Below are 14,099 nucleotides of genomic sequence, written 5' to 3'. Positions count from 1 at the left end.
AGCTCTGCCATTCTATAGGAAAACTACATGGGTATAATAAACAAACGTAATTTAAAAAATAACCCCATTAAGTGATTTGTCCATAAGTCTCTGATCATTTAGCAGACTAACAAAGATATTTTTATATGTATGTGCATTGATGAAAGAAACGCTCTCCTAGTCAGTAGTATGGTATTAGGCTCTCTAAAATGTGGTACCACTTTATATAGATGAATGAATAATAGGAGCCAAGATAAGCTCTTAATGCAGTAAAACAATCCAGAAAGCAGTTAGCAGTGCTACTCTTTCTGCTACCTGTACAATCTCTTGCCTACTGACCTGTGCCACATTATCTCCACCAGCCCATGCCATCCTCTTTTTTTCATACCATCCCCTCTCAAATAAGCCCACATACATTCTATCAAATACCCCTAAATTACCAACCCAACAGCTTTGTAAAACCTACCATCTTTTAAAATTAAAATCTTATTCTGTGGTTCTTTTATGGCAGAGCAACATAAAGAACAAAGGCAGATAGAAATATGGTGTGCCCTTTTTCAGGCACCATTCTGTTTCCTATATGCTCCCACAAAGGATTTGAGCAGTTATCCCTTTAATCCAGGACTAGCAAACTACATACAGCCCAAATGCCAAATCTGGCCCAATACCTGTTTTTATAAAGTTTTATTGGAACACAGCCATACCCATTCATTTACATGTTGCCTGTAGTTGCTTTCTCATTACCAGAGCAGAGTAGTTGCAGCATTGCTGAATAGCTGGTACAGAGACTGTGGGCTTGCAAAGCCTGAAATATTTACTATCTGGCCCTTTATGGGGAAAATTTGCCAATCCCTGCTTTACACTATTATTTTGTTGTCCATTCTGACTCATTACATGTATAGAGTCACAGGCTTCTGTGCTGATCAACTTTCAGCTGAACAAGATTATTGAGCTGAAATTGAATTGATTTATAGATTTATATTCATATTCACCAAAGAGCCTGCAAGTGTGGCCATTTGAATTTTTTTGACTTATAACAGAAATCCTAAAAAGGGACTTATTCTTCCTTAAGTATTTTAAATAGTCAGTGAATTAATATAAAAGAGGCTAAAAGCACCCAGAAACAGTACTGTCCTGCAATTCCAACTCTAAAATAATGAATTACAATCAATAATGTCAATTTTATACTGCCCGAGGAAATTAGACTTCTCGGGACCTGACCAAGCCCTTTATTTAGACTCAGGACTGCCCCAGCACACTTCCCTTTTGTCTTGATTCATTTCCTGACAACACATCACATTGCCAGATGGACACTGTAACTGAAGGTCTACAGAAACTCATTTCCAAAAAAAAAAATGTTTGTTTAGAAAATAAAACATATCTGAAACTTTATCAGTCAAGAACTTTTAAAAATGTTGTAATCAAGTAGCCTCTGTTTTGTCAGCGTAGAACTAGTCCTTTTACAGTAGAAAATATCATTTGTTTTTAACTTTTTCTAAAGTGAAAAAAAGGACCTTCCTTTTGTAATGTGTTAATGAGTACGTGGGGACCCAAGTGATGAGGGAGGATTTTAGAAGAGATTAGAGTTAGCTTGGCTCTGGGAGGTCCATTTTCATAAAATACGGTTTCTGAAGAAGGATCTGGAACATAACACAAGTCATTTGCTGCTACATATTAAGAAATAATCAATTGATAACTGAGTTCTGAATATGGCTTAGTGTAGAATTACTAAAGATATGTATCATTAAGCATTCAAAGAATCATCGTTACATTCTGAAGTACATAACCATAATTACATTCTAAATCACATGGCTTTCTAACAACACTGTCCTTCCTAAAGATCTCAAGTTTCAAAAGTAGACCAAAGTTACATGCCGAAACAAGTTACCCACCTTTGGCATCCAAACTAAAGTGTGCCAGTGAAGGGCAAGTTACTTATAACACAGAAGGACTCCTCTTGGTCATGACCCAACTACTACTTTACCAATTCACTTCAGCCAGTATTTATCAAATACCAAAAGTGTGTATATACAGTACAGGGCGTTGGGCATAGAGAGGTGGATGAGCAACATGTGGACCCCGTCCTCAAGAGGCTTATAGTCTTACAGGGGAAGAGAATTAATTCTGCCACCAGACAGTATTATGAAACATAAAGATACTTTTTTAAAAAAAACCTTGCTAAAGGAATCAAAAAGAAGGGGTGAGTAATTCATACTGGGATTTCAGCCATCAAGGAGAGAATGATGTTCTCCTCCCCAAATGATGGGAACATCATTTGGTATGGATCTCCCACTAGTGACACCCACAGCTGAGGAGCTAGTACCCATTTTTCTCCCTCTTTTCCCTGGCTTGAGGAGCATCTTAAATACCTGGCCCTTATGTGGTCAAGCTGAAAATCTGATACTCCTAAGAAATCGCTGAGTCATGTAGGAAATTCAGAAGGAAGAGAAGAAGGGAGAGAAGGAGAAAGGGAGGGAAGAAAGAGAAGGAGAGAGGGAAGAAAAACTTAGAAACTATCCTTAAATGTATACTAGAAGTTTTGAACCCTAACCTTGAGGGAGTTTTGAAAGGTTTCTATTGGTGTCGTAGCTCCATACCTCTTCATTCCAGACTAGTAGTTCTCAAATTGTTTCAGGGAGTTTTTAGTCTTCTTGGAGCCACTGAGAATGATGGGTGGAGGGGAAAGGGAGATGCTGTACAGGATCTCTCACAGCTCTGCTTTGAACTGCTCAAAATATTGGAATTCCATATAAGATTGTTTTAGGAGATGTCCCATTGCTATAGTTAAAACAGTTTGAAAACCAAGATTTTAAAGGAAATTGCATGCCCAAGACAGGCTATTGACATGTATGGACAGAAGTCCCTACTTTTCTGTCCAATTATGACTTATCATAGAACACTTTCTCATCAGAGTCTACTTTTGAAATACAAATAAATGCATACAGATGTAGGAATCTATGAATCAAGGCCAGTGGGTCTTTAGCCATTGCCTCGTAAGGCTCCTGATGTTTGCTGAATTGGGGAGGAAGTTGAAAGCTCATTCCTGGATCTGGCTCTGTGGCTTGCCCATTACTGGGACTTACCTCTTCCCCTCATCTGTTCTTTCTGTTTTCTCAAATGCCTCCAATTTCATCATGGAAATGCTCAGCTTCTATCAGATAGAACAAATTCTCCCAAGAGGATGGAGTCCAGCCTCTATGTCGGGTTCTACCTTGCATTTGATGTGCAGACTTTGGGCACACAGAGTCAACTACTGTTTATGTTTCAATGTGCTGATTGTCAAGAGTGAAGAGATTCTGAGATTTTTTTAACATTAAGTTTGAGTTGTCCTTCAAAACAATGCCAAATTTGTCAGATTTCTATTCTGTGCCAGTTTTCATCCAGTTTAATGCGTGAACTCTATGGATTTTACAAATGACGTCTTCTGGATCATGTTATCTGTTTACACTGATCTTAAGTGTATGTAAAGGTTATTTGACTAGATGTGTCTTTTGGGTTTTTTGTTTCTGTTTTTTTTTTTTCCAGCAGAGAAAAAATGGTCATCTCAACATTTGTTTGGTAAAAGAAGCAAATTGGTATGAAATTGTATATTTATGCATGTTTTTTTTCCCTTTCTGATATCTCTGCCTCTTCCTCTCTCTATTATTAAAGGAAGAAATACCCCTGGAAAGCCAATGAGAGAGGTTAGTGAGATTCAGGCTCACGGCCATGGCTTCTGTCTGTCTCATCCTGCTTTTTATGTTTGGCGTTTGTGTAAGAATTGTGTGTGTGCACGCGCATGTGTGTATTACACATCGTGTCATCATGTAAGGATGGTAGTCACCTCTCCACTTGCAGCTCATGAGGAACATTCCTCAAATGTTCATTGCCGTTGTCATCACCATGACGACAAGACTGGGGTTGGGGAGCAAGAATCTCTTTAAAATGGCAATCCTTTGTAGTCCCTAGGTTGGAATCCTGCCGTTCATCATCTGTTGCCATTTGCAACACTAACAAAATCTTCAAAATAAATTTAGCCTTGAACATAACTGATGAGTCATAAAGCTTTCTTCCACTTCCAGGACCTTAGCATTTTCTGCCAGCGCCCTTAGTTTTTATTCTTCTGGGATGACTTCATTTTGCTTTTGTTTCCTTTTTTCTTGGTTCCTACGCTCTTTCTCTCCCATTTTAGCGAACATTTTTTGAGCACTTACTGTGTGCCAAGCATTGTTCTCAGCACTTGCCATCTTTTTCATCATGTCATCTTCATGACAAACCTGTGAGGTAGGTACTCTTATTAACCCCGTTTTACAGATAAGGAGACTGAGTCAATGAGAGAGTAAGCAGTGTGTCCCAGGTGACAGAGCCAAGGATTTGGATCCAGGCAGTCTGGCTCCAGACCCACACTCTTAACTCTCATTTGAAAGGCTTACATCATCTCAACGTACCCTTCAGAAGATGATCTTTTTTATTTGGTATTTGAAGCCACACAGAACAATAACCAATTCGATTAAAAAATTAAATATTGGAGTTTTGAAAGTTTTTTAAAATGCCTATTTATGGGTTGAAAGGGATAGGGTGCAGTCTTATCACTGAATGTGGTTTCAGGTTTTACGGTGAAAGATGCTTCTTACTCCTATTCCACCAGGAATATTGTCTGAATATCGAATTACCTAATTGAGTGACTGTTGGATGACAAAGTGTTAACTGACAGCCCAAGTAAAATCAAGGTTGTCTTTACCAAGAATTTAATCTGAAGGAGGAGAGAAGGAAAGCTCTCCCATGGGATGACAGTGTTCTGGGAGACAGGCTGGATGGGTGGAGAGTCCTTCTTAAATGAGAAGATTCTGGATTCCTTAGCAACAGGATGGACTGGAGAGACCACTGATTCATTTAAACACAGGAGTCGTAATGAAAACTCTGCCAACATCATGCCATACAAGTCTAATCAATTTAATGATTCTTCAGTGTGTCTGTGCCAGTGCCTCCTTCCAAGGCTTTGGGCAGTGGGGCCAGGGAGGGAATGGTAGGCTGGGAGGAGAAATTGAGGAAACCTGACTTGGTGAAGCATTGAATGCCCCTGACGGTTTGCCTGGTTCATGTACTTCGTATGTGAGACTTCTTGGGTTCATTCTTATGGTAAGTGCCCCTTAAAATTTATTCATTTTAACTTTTTGTAGAAAAATGCACCATAATTTTGACCACCTTAAACATGTTTCACTCACAAATGAATTTCAGAAAAGGCTAGCACATGTAATTGAAGTTATATAGGCATTTGCAGACTTGACTACCTGAGGTGTATGGTGTTCAGACAAGTTTCCAGAAGCCAAAGAATCAAAACAATAATGACCTTTTTTAATGCTATGAAAATATCCCAAATGTACGTAAACCAGATTTTTTTCAGAGATTAAATTATAGAGAAGAAAAGATAAGCAAATTTCACTGTAGTATTCCGGCTTTCCTTTGAACAACTGAATGCTAACAATTTATTTGGGAATTGTATTTTTAAAAAATAGAGCACCAGATTGCTATTGAGGTCTTGGATCTTTGCCAGAAAGTCTCAATTCCAATCGCTGTGGAAAACAATTCCCTCAGGCAGTGGTGGCGTGTGAGACTAAATGTGTTGCAGTTAGCGCCAACTTGAAAAACATACAACTGCCCTAATGTTCAAGGCATAGTGCCTTTGTGTTCAATAATCCTTAAGAATGGATTAAATTAATACCTTCTATAGACATAGTTTTCTGTCACCTTGTGCCTGAAGGTGATTGCAAATGCCTGAATCCTGGCTGCTTTTCAGTACCTCTCATACTTCATAGTATGAGATTGTAATTTTGACTTTAGAAAAATCTGTCAGGTAACATTAATGACCTCCCGAATGCTCTGCCTTATACACATGGATAATAGAACTAGGATACAAATCTACTTTCTAGAGTCATGTCACAGTGCAGTCTTACCCCTCCAATGGATTAAAGTATGATTCTTTAGGGCAGTAGTTTGTAAAAAGAGATTGACTTCTTTTTTCTGGATCTAATGAAAAACTCCATGGAAAGAAATTAGAATTATTTATTCTGGTAAAGCAGGTATTTAGTGAAGTAACCAAAGGCATAATATAGATGATGAGGTGACTCTAAAAGTTCTTTATTTTTATAGCACAAAGATGGCCACAAGGTCATTTGTGAAAATGCAGCAGTGTAAACCGGTTAAAGGCCACCCAACTTTTTGTCGGAGTGTGCATGGCACATTAAGAATAATGAACCTGTTTTCCCTGGCAAATTTTTAAATAGCAGATACCCCCAGAACTTATGCTTCTTGAGAGACTCAAGAATTTTCCTTCCAGTTAGTAACTGAACACCATTTCAAGGAAGAGAAGCACCACTTGGCTATATAATCCATAAATGCATTTATTTGTTTTATTATATTTTGAACTGCCATCTACATCCCCTAGCACACAGCCTAAAAAGAAAGACACTTTGTGATTATCGATAAGCTGACAGGAAAAAAAATGAGTTTTCTCCCCTTTTCGTTGATGTTTTGTAATATGTTTTCTAGCTACTAGGTGGACTACATACTATAGTCACATGTGGGCCATGAGAAATACTTCGAATTACATTCAGGCACCATGTTGTAAAGGTCCTGGACTTTGTTTTTACTGATTTTGTTAACCGTAAAGATCGCTAGTAATTAAAAATTTGCAGTTAGTCCATCTATTTTCCATTTATGCATGAATAATTATGCAGATTTCCCAGGGTTGCTGGACAGCCAAAAATAGATACAGGGGAAGCCCTCCAACTTGATAGCAGCAGTTATATATTTGCACTCTGAGCTCTAAGGAGCAGCAAAGGCCCCACTGTGTAGTCTTCCTGTGGTTTTTATGGCACAGAAAGCCAAAAATGATTTCAGTTCTTCACTGAGGGCTGCCAAACTATTGGCCCACTTTATGAATAGTGCATATGCTTTGTTAAAAAATTTTTATACTTGCAGTCTCAGCCAAAATCTAAAGTGATTTTCTAAAATATAATTAATACTCCATGAAATTCTTTGCACTAATAAAGCACAAAAAGATATACAAACTTGGTCACCTTAATAGAAATGCCTGAATGACATTAAACTTTTAATAAGTCTTCAGTTGATCTGGTGCCATCACTGTTTAAGTGCCTGCCCGTGAATCCGCTTCATTTTGTAGAGAAGCTATATCTCTTGAAATAAATATTAAAACAAAATACTCTCCCTAGTCTATAGCTTTAATTTTTATTGGGCTATCTTTAATTTTTATTGGGATTTTTAACAATTATTATGGGAATCTGTAAAGTTGATACGTGGCAAGGTAGTAATAGCCTAGTAAAGCATTTCAGTTCCAAAGACAATACTTGAATAGTGGAAGGATTTACACCAATGTGCAATAATTAAAATTAGCCATATAAAACTATGGGACATAGACGAAAAGGCAAGCCATAAAGTATGTCTCAGATTATCTTACTCTAAATCTGAATTTTGCTACAAAGTACCCAGGGACATTGTGCTGTTCTTTTTCTCCGTGCTGGGAGATTCGTGCTAGGTCATGCTGCATTATTAGTAAAAGGCTATTGTGATAGTTAACCCTCATTTAGGAGGAGCTCTAAGATGGATTCACAAAATACCCAAATGCATACAATACATGTGGGTCACCTTATAATTAGGGTCTAGAGTAATTTGGAATGTAAAGCAATTTGTATTCTGAGGTTTCCTAATTCAAATGTCTAATTCAAATGTTAATAGTGCACCAAAAGGTCAATTCAAGAGTTTATTATTTTTCAACCCAAGTAAAAGCAGAGAGAAAATAGCCACCTCCACCATAGCCTCAGAAGCAAGCCAACAGCCTGAAACAGCTTTGAAATGAAAAGTTGGTGGGGTGGTGATGGTGGCAGTGATAATGGTGACGATGGTTGGGTGCTGGTGATGGTGGTTTGATTGATAGTAAAAAATGTTCGTTAATACAAGTAGAGAGTAAGTAATCAATCACTCATAGCCAAGGTGGAAAAGATGTATCCCATCATGGAATATTCCTGTTCTGATAGAAATCTTGTGCTTATCTATGGAATTCTTTTGATATATATTTACATTTGGAACATGAATGTAGCTTGACATTTTTCCATTTAAACACCAGTAGCCTGATCCAACATTAAGCTGATACTAACAAACAACGTGTAATGGCTTCATTAATAAGGCTTTGCTTCTTCCTGGAAACTGGTGAAAAATCAAGCCTTGTTGTGTATACCCTCGATGCAGCTTCTGTGTTGTCTTCACCCAGAAATGGGGAATGATTTCCCAAATGGCAAAGAAACAGAGTGATGCCATCTATCTATCTGCACCTTTTGTAAAGTCTGTCTTTCTCTTTGTTTTCCAGGACACAATGTAGGAAGTCTTTTCCACATGGCAGATGATTTGGGCAGAGCGATGGAGTCCTTAGTATCAGTCATGACAGATGAAGAAGGAGCAGAATAAATGTTTTACAACTCCTGATTCCCGCATGGTTTTTATAATATTCATACAACAAAGAGGATTAGACAGTAAGAGTTTACAAGAAATAAATCTATATTTTTGTGAAGGGTAGTGGTATTATACTGTAGATTTCAGTAGTTTCTAAGTCTGTTATTGTTTTGTTAACAATGGCAGGTTTTACACGTCTATGCAATTGTACAAAAAAGTTATAAGAAAACTACATGTAAAATCTTGATAGCTAAATAACTTGCCATTTCTTTATATGGAACGCATTTTGGGTTGTTTAAAAATTTATAACAGTTATAAAGAAAGATTGTAAACTAAAGTGTGCTTTATAAAAAAAGTTGTTTATAAAAACCCCTAAAAAACAAACACACACACATACATACACACACACACACACAAAACTTTGAGGCAGCGCATTGTTTTGCATCCTTTTGGCGTGATATCCATATGAAATTCATGGCTTTTTCTTTTTTTGCATATTAAAGATAGGACTTCCTCTACCACCACACCAAATGACTACTACACACTGCTCATTTGAGAACTGTCAGCTGAGTGGGGCAGGCTTGAGTTTTCATTTCATATATCTATATGTCTATAAGTATATAAATACTATAGTTATATAGATAAATAGATACGAATTTCTATAGACTTTTTCCATTTTTTAAATGTTCATGTCACATCCTAATAGAAAGAAATTACTTCTAGTCATCCAGGCTTACCTGCTTGGTCTAGAATGGATTTTTCCCGGAGCCGGAAGCCAGGAGGAAACTACCACACTAAAACATTGTCTACAGCTCCAGATGTTTCTCATTTTAAACTTTCCACTGACAACGAAAGTATTGGATTTTTTTTTAAAGGGAACATGTGAATGAATACACAGGACTTATTATATCAGAGTAATCGGTTGGTTGAGTGATTGATTGATACATTCAGCTTCCTGCTGCTAGCAATGCCACGATTTAGATTTAATGATGCTTCAGTGGAAATCAATCAGAAGGTATTCCGACCTTGTGAACATCAGAAGGTACTTTTAACTCCCAAGCAGTAGCAGGACGATGATAGGGCTGGAGGGCTATGGATTCCCAGCCCATCCCTGTGAAGGAGTAGGCCACTCTTTAAGTGAAGGATTGGATGATTGTTCATAACTGTAATTACAACTAAATTATTATGCCCTCTTCTCACAGTCAAAAGGAAGTGGGTGGTTTTGTTTTTGTTGCTTTTTTAGATTTATTTTCCCATGTGGGATGAGTTTTTAAATGCCACAAGACATAATTTAAAATAAACTTTGGGAAAAGGTGTAAGACAGTAGCCCCATCACGTTTGTGATACTGACAAGTATCAACCCAGAAGCCCATGAACTGTGTTTCCATCCTTTGCATTTCTCTGCGAGTAGTTCCACACAGGTTTGTAAGTAAGTAAGAAGGCAAATTGATTCAAATGTTACAAAAGTAACAAAGCTACTCCAAACCTTTCTTGGTGGATTAGACAGGTTAAATATATAAACAAACAAAAATTGCTCAAAAAGAGGAGAAAAGCTCAAGAGGAAAAGCTAAGGACTGGTAGGAAAAAGCTTTACTCTTTCATGCCATTTTATTTCTCTTTGATTTTTAAATCGTTCATTCAATAGATGATATCACCGTGTGACCTATAATTTTGCAAATCTGTTACCTCTGACATCAAGTGTAATTAGCTTTTGGAGAGTGGGTTTTGTCCATTATTTTATTAATAATTAATTAATTAACATCAAACACGGCTTCTCATGCTATTTCTACCTCACTTTGGTTTTGGGGTGTTCCTGATAATTGTGCACACCTGAGTTCACAGCTTCACCACTTGTCCATTGCGTTATTTTCTTTTTCCTTTATAATTCTTTTTCCTTCATAATTTTCAAAAGAAAACCCAAAGCTCTAAGGTAACAAATTACCAAATTACATGAAGATTTGGTTTTTGTCTTGCATTTTTTTCCTTTATGTGACGCTGGACCTTTTCTTTACCCAAGGATTTTTTAAAACTAAGATTTAAAACAAGGGGTTACTTTACATCCTACTAAGAAGTTTAAGTTTTATTCTAAAATCAGAGGTAAATAGAGTGCATAAATAATTTTGTTTTAATCTTTTTGTTTTTCTTTTAGACACATTAGCTCTGGAGTGAGTCTGTGATAATATTTGAACAAAAATTGAGAGCTTTATTGCTGCATTTTAAGCATAATTAATTTGGACATTATTTCGTGTTGTGTTCTTTATAACCACCAAGTATTAAATTGTAAATCATAATCAATGTAACTGAAGCATAAACATCACATGGCATGTTTTGTCATTGTTTTCAGGTACTGAGTTCTTACTTGAGTATCATAATATATTGTGTTTTAACACCAACACTGTAACATTTACTAATTATTATTTTTTTAAACTTCAGTTTTACTGCATTTTCACAACATATCAGACTTCACCAAATATATGCCTTACTATTGTATTATAGTACTGCTTTACTGTGTATCTCAATAAAGCACGCAGTTATGTTACAAAAAAGTATTGACTGGACTGCAGTACTTTGTTTTTATTTTAATTTAATTTAGTTGTTACTTACTTTTTAAATAGGTAATACATGCATATGAGTAAAAAACTATAATCCAGAAAGACAGTGAAAACACTCCTAACTACCCCTTCCCCCGTATCAATCATCCTCATTGCTCTATGAGTAGACATTATTAATTTCTTATTTAGTCTTCCAGAGGGTCTTTATTATTATATAAGCAGTTAAAATAATATATATGTTCCTATTTTTTTCCTATTATTTCATAGGATATAGCATTCTCTGCACCCAGTTATGCACCTTACTTGTTTGTTAGTTTAAATTTAAATATGGACTCAAGAAATCTTTTCATTTAAATATATAAAATGCTTTCTCATTCTTTTTTATAGCTGTATAATATTTCATTATATGTTCATAGGATATTTTATTTAAGCAGTTCCCTTTGGTGGGATATGTAGTCTGTTGTCAGTCTTTTGCTATAACAAACAATATTGCACATTTCTCATTACATCATTTCATTTGTGCATAAACAAACATATCTGTGGGATACTTCCTAGAAGTGAGAGAGATTGCTGGATCAAAGGGGGTAAGCATTGGTAGACTGGGAGATGATACATTTTGTGCAGTGATTGATTGATGATAGTCATAGTGGTGTTTGTTTGTTGTGTTTTTTGTTTTAATAATGACAAGTATATTAATTAAGTCAGTTTGCAGTTCATACTTTGCTTCTCAAGAGAATTTCATATCACTTCTATTCTTAATGTCACCATCTAAGAGGATGCATGAGTAGTAAGAAAGAGACACCTAAAATGATGTCGTCTCACAACTGGTTCTGAGGAAGAATCCCTTACCATAGTCAACCACCACCATGGGGAGAACCTCTCCTTTGCCCCTGCCCTGCTCTGTTTCTTGCCCTAGCTGCAAAGGAAGCTGAGAAAGTGGGTAGCAATGTCAGCACTTCTTAGGGAGAGGCTATCATCTTTACCTATTCCCAAGGTTCATGGAATGGGGGGGGGGGTTCCCCCAACAGTGTTCAGATGCTGGTGAGCCAAAGGAATAACATAAGTCCACTAGGTGCAGCCTATCCTAGTGATTTTGGAAATAATAGGAGATGATCCATCTCATTAGAAATGATGTTAGTAGATGTGGCATCTCTGCTGTGAATCAATCAATCACTTGCTAATTTTTTGAAAGTAGGGTGATGATGCTGACCTAAGTGACCACCACATTGAAACACTTCCCTTGACATCCACACATACCAAGAAAAATTTTCATCCTATTTAAATAAACAAATCATTTATCCTTCCCACCATTACCCGAACCTACCTTTGTTTGAAACACCCAGACTGGCTGTTTTGGTGACACTTACTTAAGGAGGTAACTGAGGAATCTTCAATACTTCACCACGTCTAAGACAACTGTGTGTGGATGACTCTGAGGAGGGCATTTGGTTTTCCATTCCATACTTGGCACACACTAGAAGAGACAGAATTAATTCAGTTAAAAATTAAAATGAATCGAGCTGGCACAGATTATGCACCGGCAAGCAAAATGTGTGTTTGGGAGAAAGCACCAAGACTAATGGATGTGTTCTGTAGAGCTGCGATGGGATTTCCCTGAATTTGTAATGCTCTAATGGTGGAATGAATACAAAGGCAGGCACTGGCGCACTTGCAAAGACTTTGCCTTCAAATTAAGTGTAGGAAGGACACAAATCAAATTCTTTCCCACAGTAGCAAAGCCATTGGAGTAGGAACTATAAATATGTTCTTCAGTGCCCCTTGCACGTCAGTGTACTGTGATCTCATGGACTTAGCTGACAACACAAGAGTGGCAGCATGCCCAACATTCCATAATAAACAATATTGTGTGAATGTGTAAAGTTTGGGGATGTTTGAGAGTAGCTTCTGTGTACAGAAAAGGTTATCTACAGTAACTTGAGGTTTAAATGTTATATGTACATACATATGTGTGTATGTACATGTGTGTATTTTATATACATTCAGGATTTTAGCTCTTCCATAACTTTATTTTGAAATAATTCAAACAAGAAAAACTGAAACAAAAGAAAAATTGCAGGAACAGTACAAAGAAAGAACCCACATATACCCTTTACCCAGGTTAATGAATTGTTTACATTTTGCTTCATTTACTTTATCGTTCTCTCAATGAATAGATGATAGTTTTTCCTGAACCATTTTAAGAATAAGTTGTAGACATCATGCCTCCTTACATTTAAATACATCGTGTACCTTTCCTAATATCTAGGACAGTCTCTTGTATAACCATAGTACAATTATCAAAATAAAAAAATTATATATAGCTATCATCTACTCCACAGTCCATATTCAACCAAATATTGTCAATTGTGCCAATGATGTCTTTCATCATTATATATATTTCCCTAGTCTGGACTCTAATTCATGATTTCATGACATTTAGTTGTCATATCTCTTTAATCACCTTTGATCTGGAACAGTGTCTCTGCCTTTCTCTGTCTTCAAAGACCTTGACATTTTTAAGAGTACAAGACAGTTACTTTGTAGGATGTGCATCAATTTGGGTTTGTCTGATGTGTTCTCATGGTTTAGATTCAGGGTATGCATTTTTGTCAGGAATACTACACAAACAATGATGTGTCCTCAGCATGTGATACCAGGAGGCATATTCCCATTCTTGGTGCTGTTAACACTGATCATTTGGTAAAGGTGGTGTCTGCCAGGTTTCTCCACTTGGTATACATTTTAAAACCTAATTTTTCATAAATCTTTAGGTTCAACTTAGAAATTTTATTTTTAGATATATAAATGTAGACAATTTGTATGAAGTAAGAACAGTCACTTTTAGTGAGCAGACTTAGCCACGTTGAGTAGTCTGAATTTTTTCGTTCTAAGCTGTATTTATACACTTAATGTGCTTTATTTTCAAGCCTATCTAATATCTCACAGGGAAGACCAACGCCAACCAACAGCACCTCCACCATACCTAACTCACATATATCGAGACAAACATATAAATATAGTGAATCTCAAGTCCTCTGAAACATTCCAATAGCATATACTGTATGAGCTGAGTCCAACTTTTTTTATTCATTTTGAAATAACGTGTAAAATTACACATTTTAC

The 14,099-nt window shown here is 36.6% G+C and overlaps 1 protein-coding gene across 5 annotated transcripts in view; it reads left to right on the top strand.

Moving 5' to 3' along the window:
• Positions 1–10,990, top strand: part of DMD (dystrophin) — a 2,218,635-nt gene extending 2,207,645 nt beyond the window's left edge. For 2 of the 5 annotated variants that reach the window (XM_008970954.5, XM_008970953.5), the window contains 2 exons: positions 3,631–3,662; positions 8,342–10,985. In XM_008970954.5, coding sequence (XP_008969202.1) covers positions 3,631–3,662; positions 8,342–8,353 — 44 coding nt within the window. In that variant the 3' untranslated portion in view covers positions 8,354–10,985. Of the gene's footprint in view, positions 1–3,630; positions 3,663–8,341 lie in introns of all 5 variants that reach the window. The other 3 variants (XM_008970951.5, XM_008970952.5, XM_063601607.1) reach the window with 2 other exon arrangements.
• Positions 10,991–14,099: the final 3,109 nt, after the last annotated feature.

Source organism: Pan paniscus, chromosome X (genome assembly GCF_029289425.2).
Source record: "Pan paniscus chromosome X, NHGRI_mPanPan1-v2.0_pri, whole genome shotgun sequence".
In the NCBI taxonomy this organism is placed as follows: domain Eukaryota; kingdom Metazoa; phylum Chordata; class Mammalia; order Primates; family Hominidae; genus Pan; species Pan paniscus.
The sequence above is the reverse complement of the archived record's forward strand: the minus strand, read 5'-3'. Positions and strand labels throughout refer to the sequence as shown.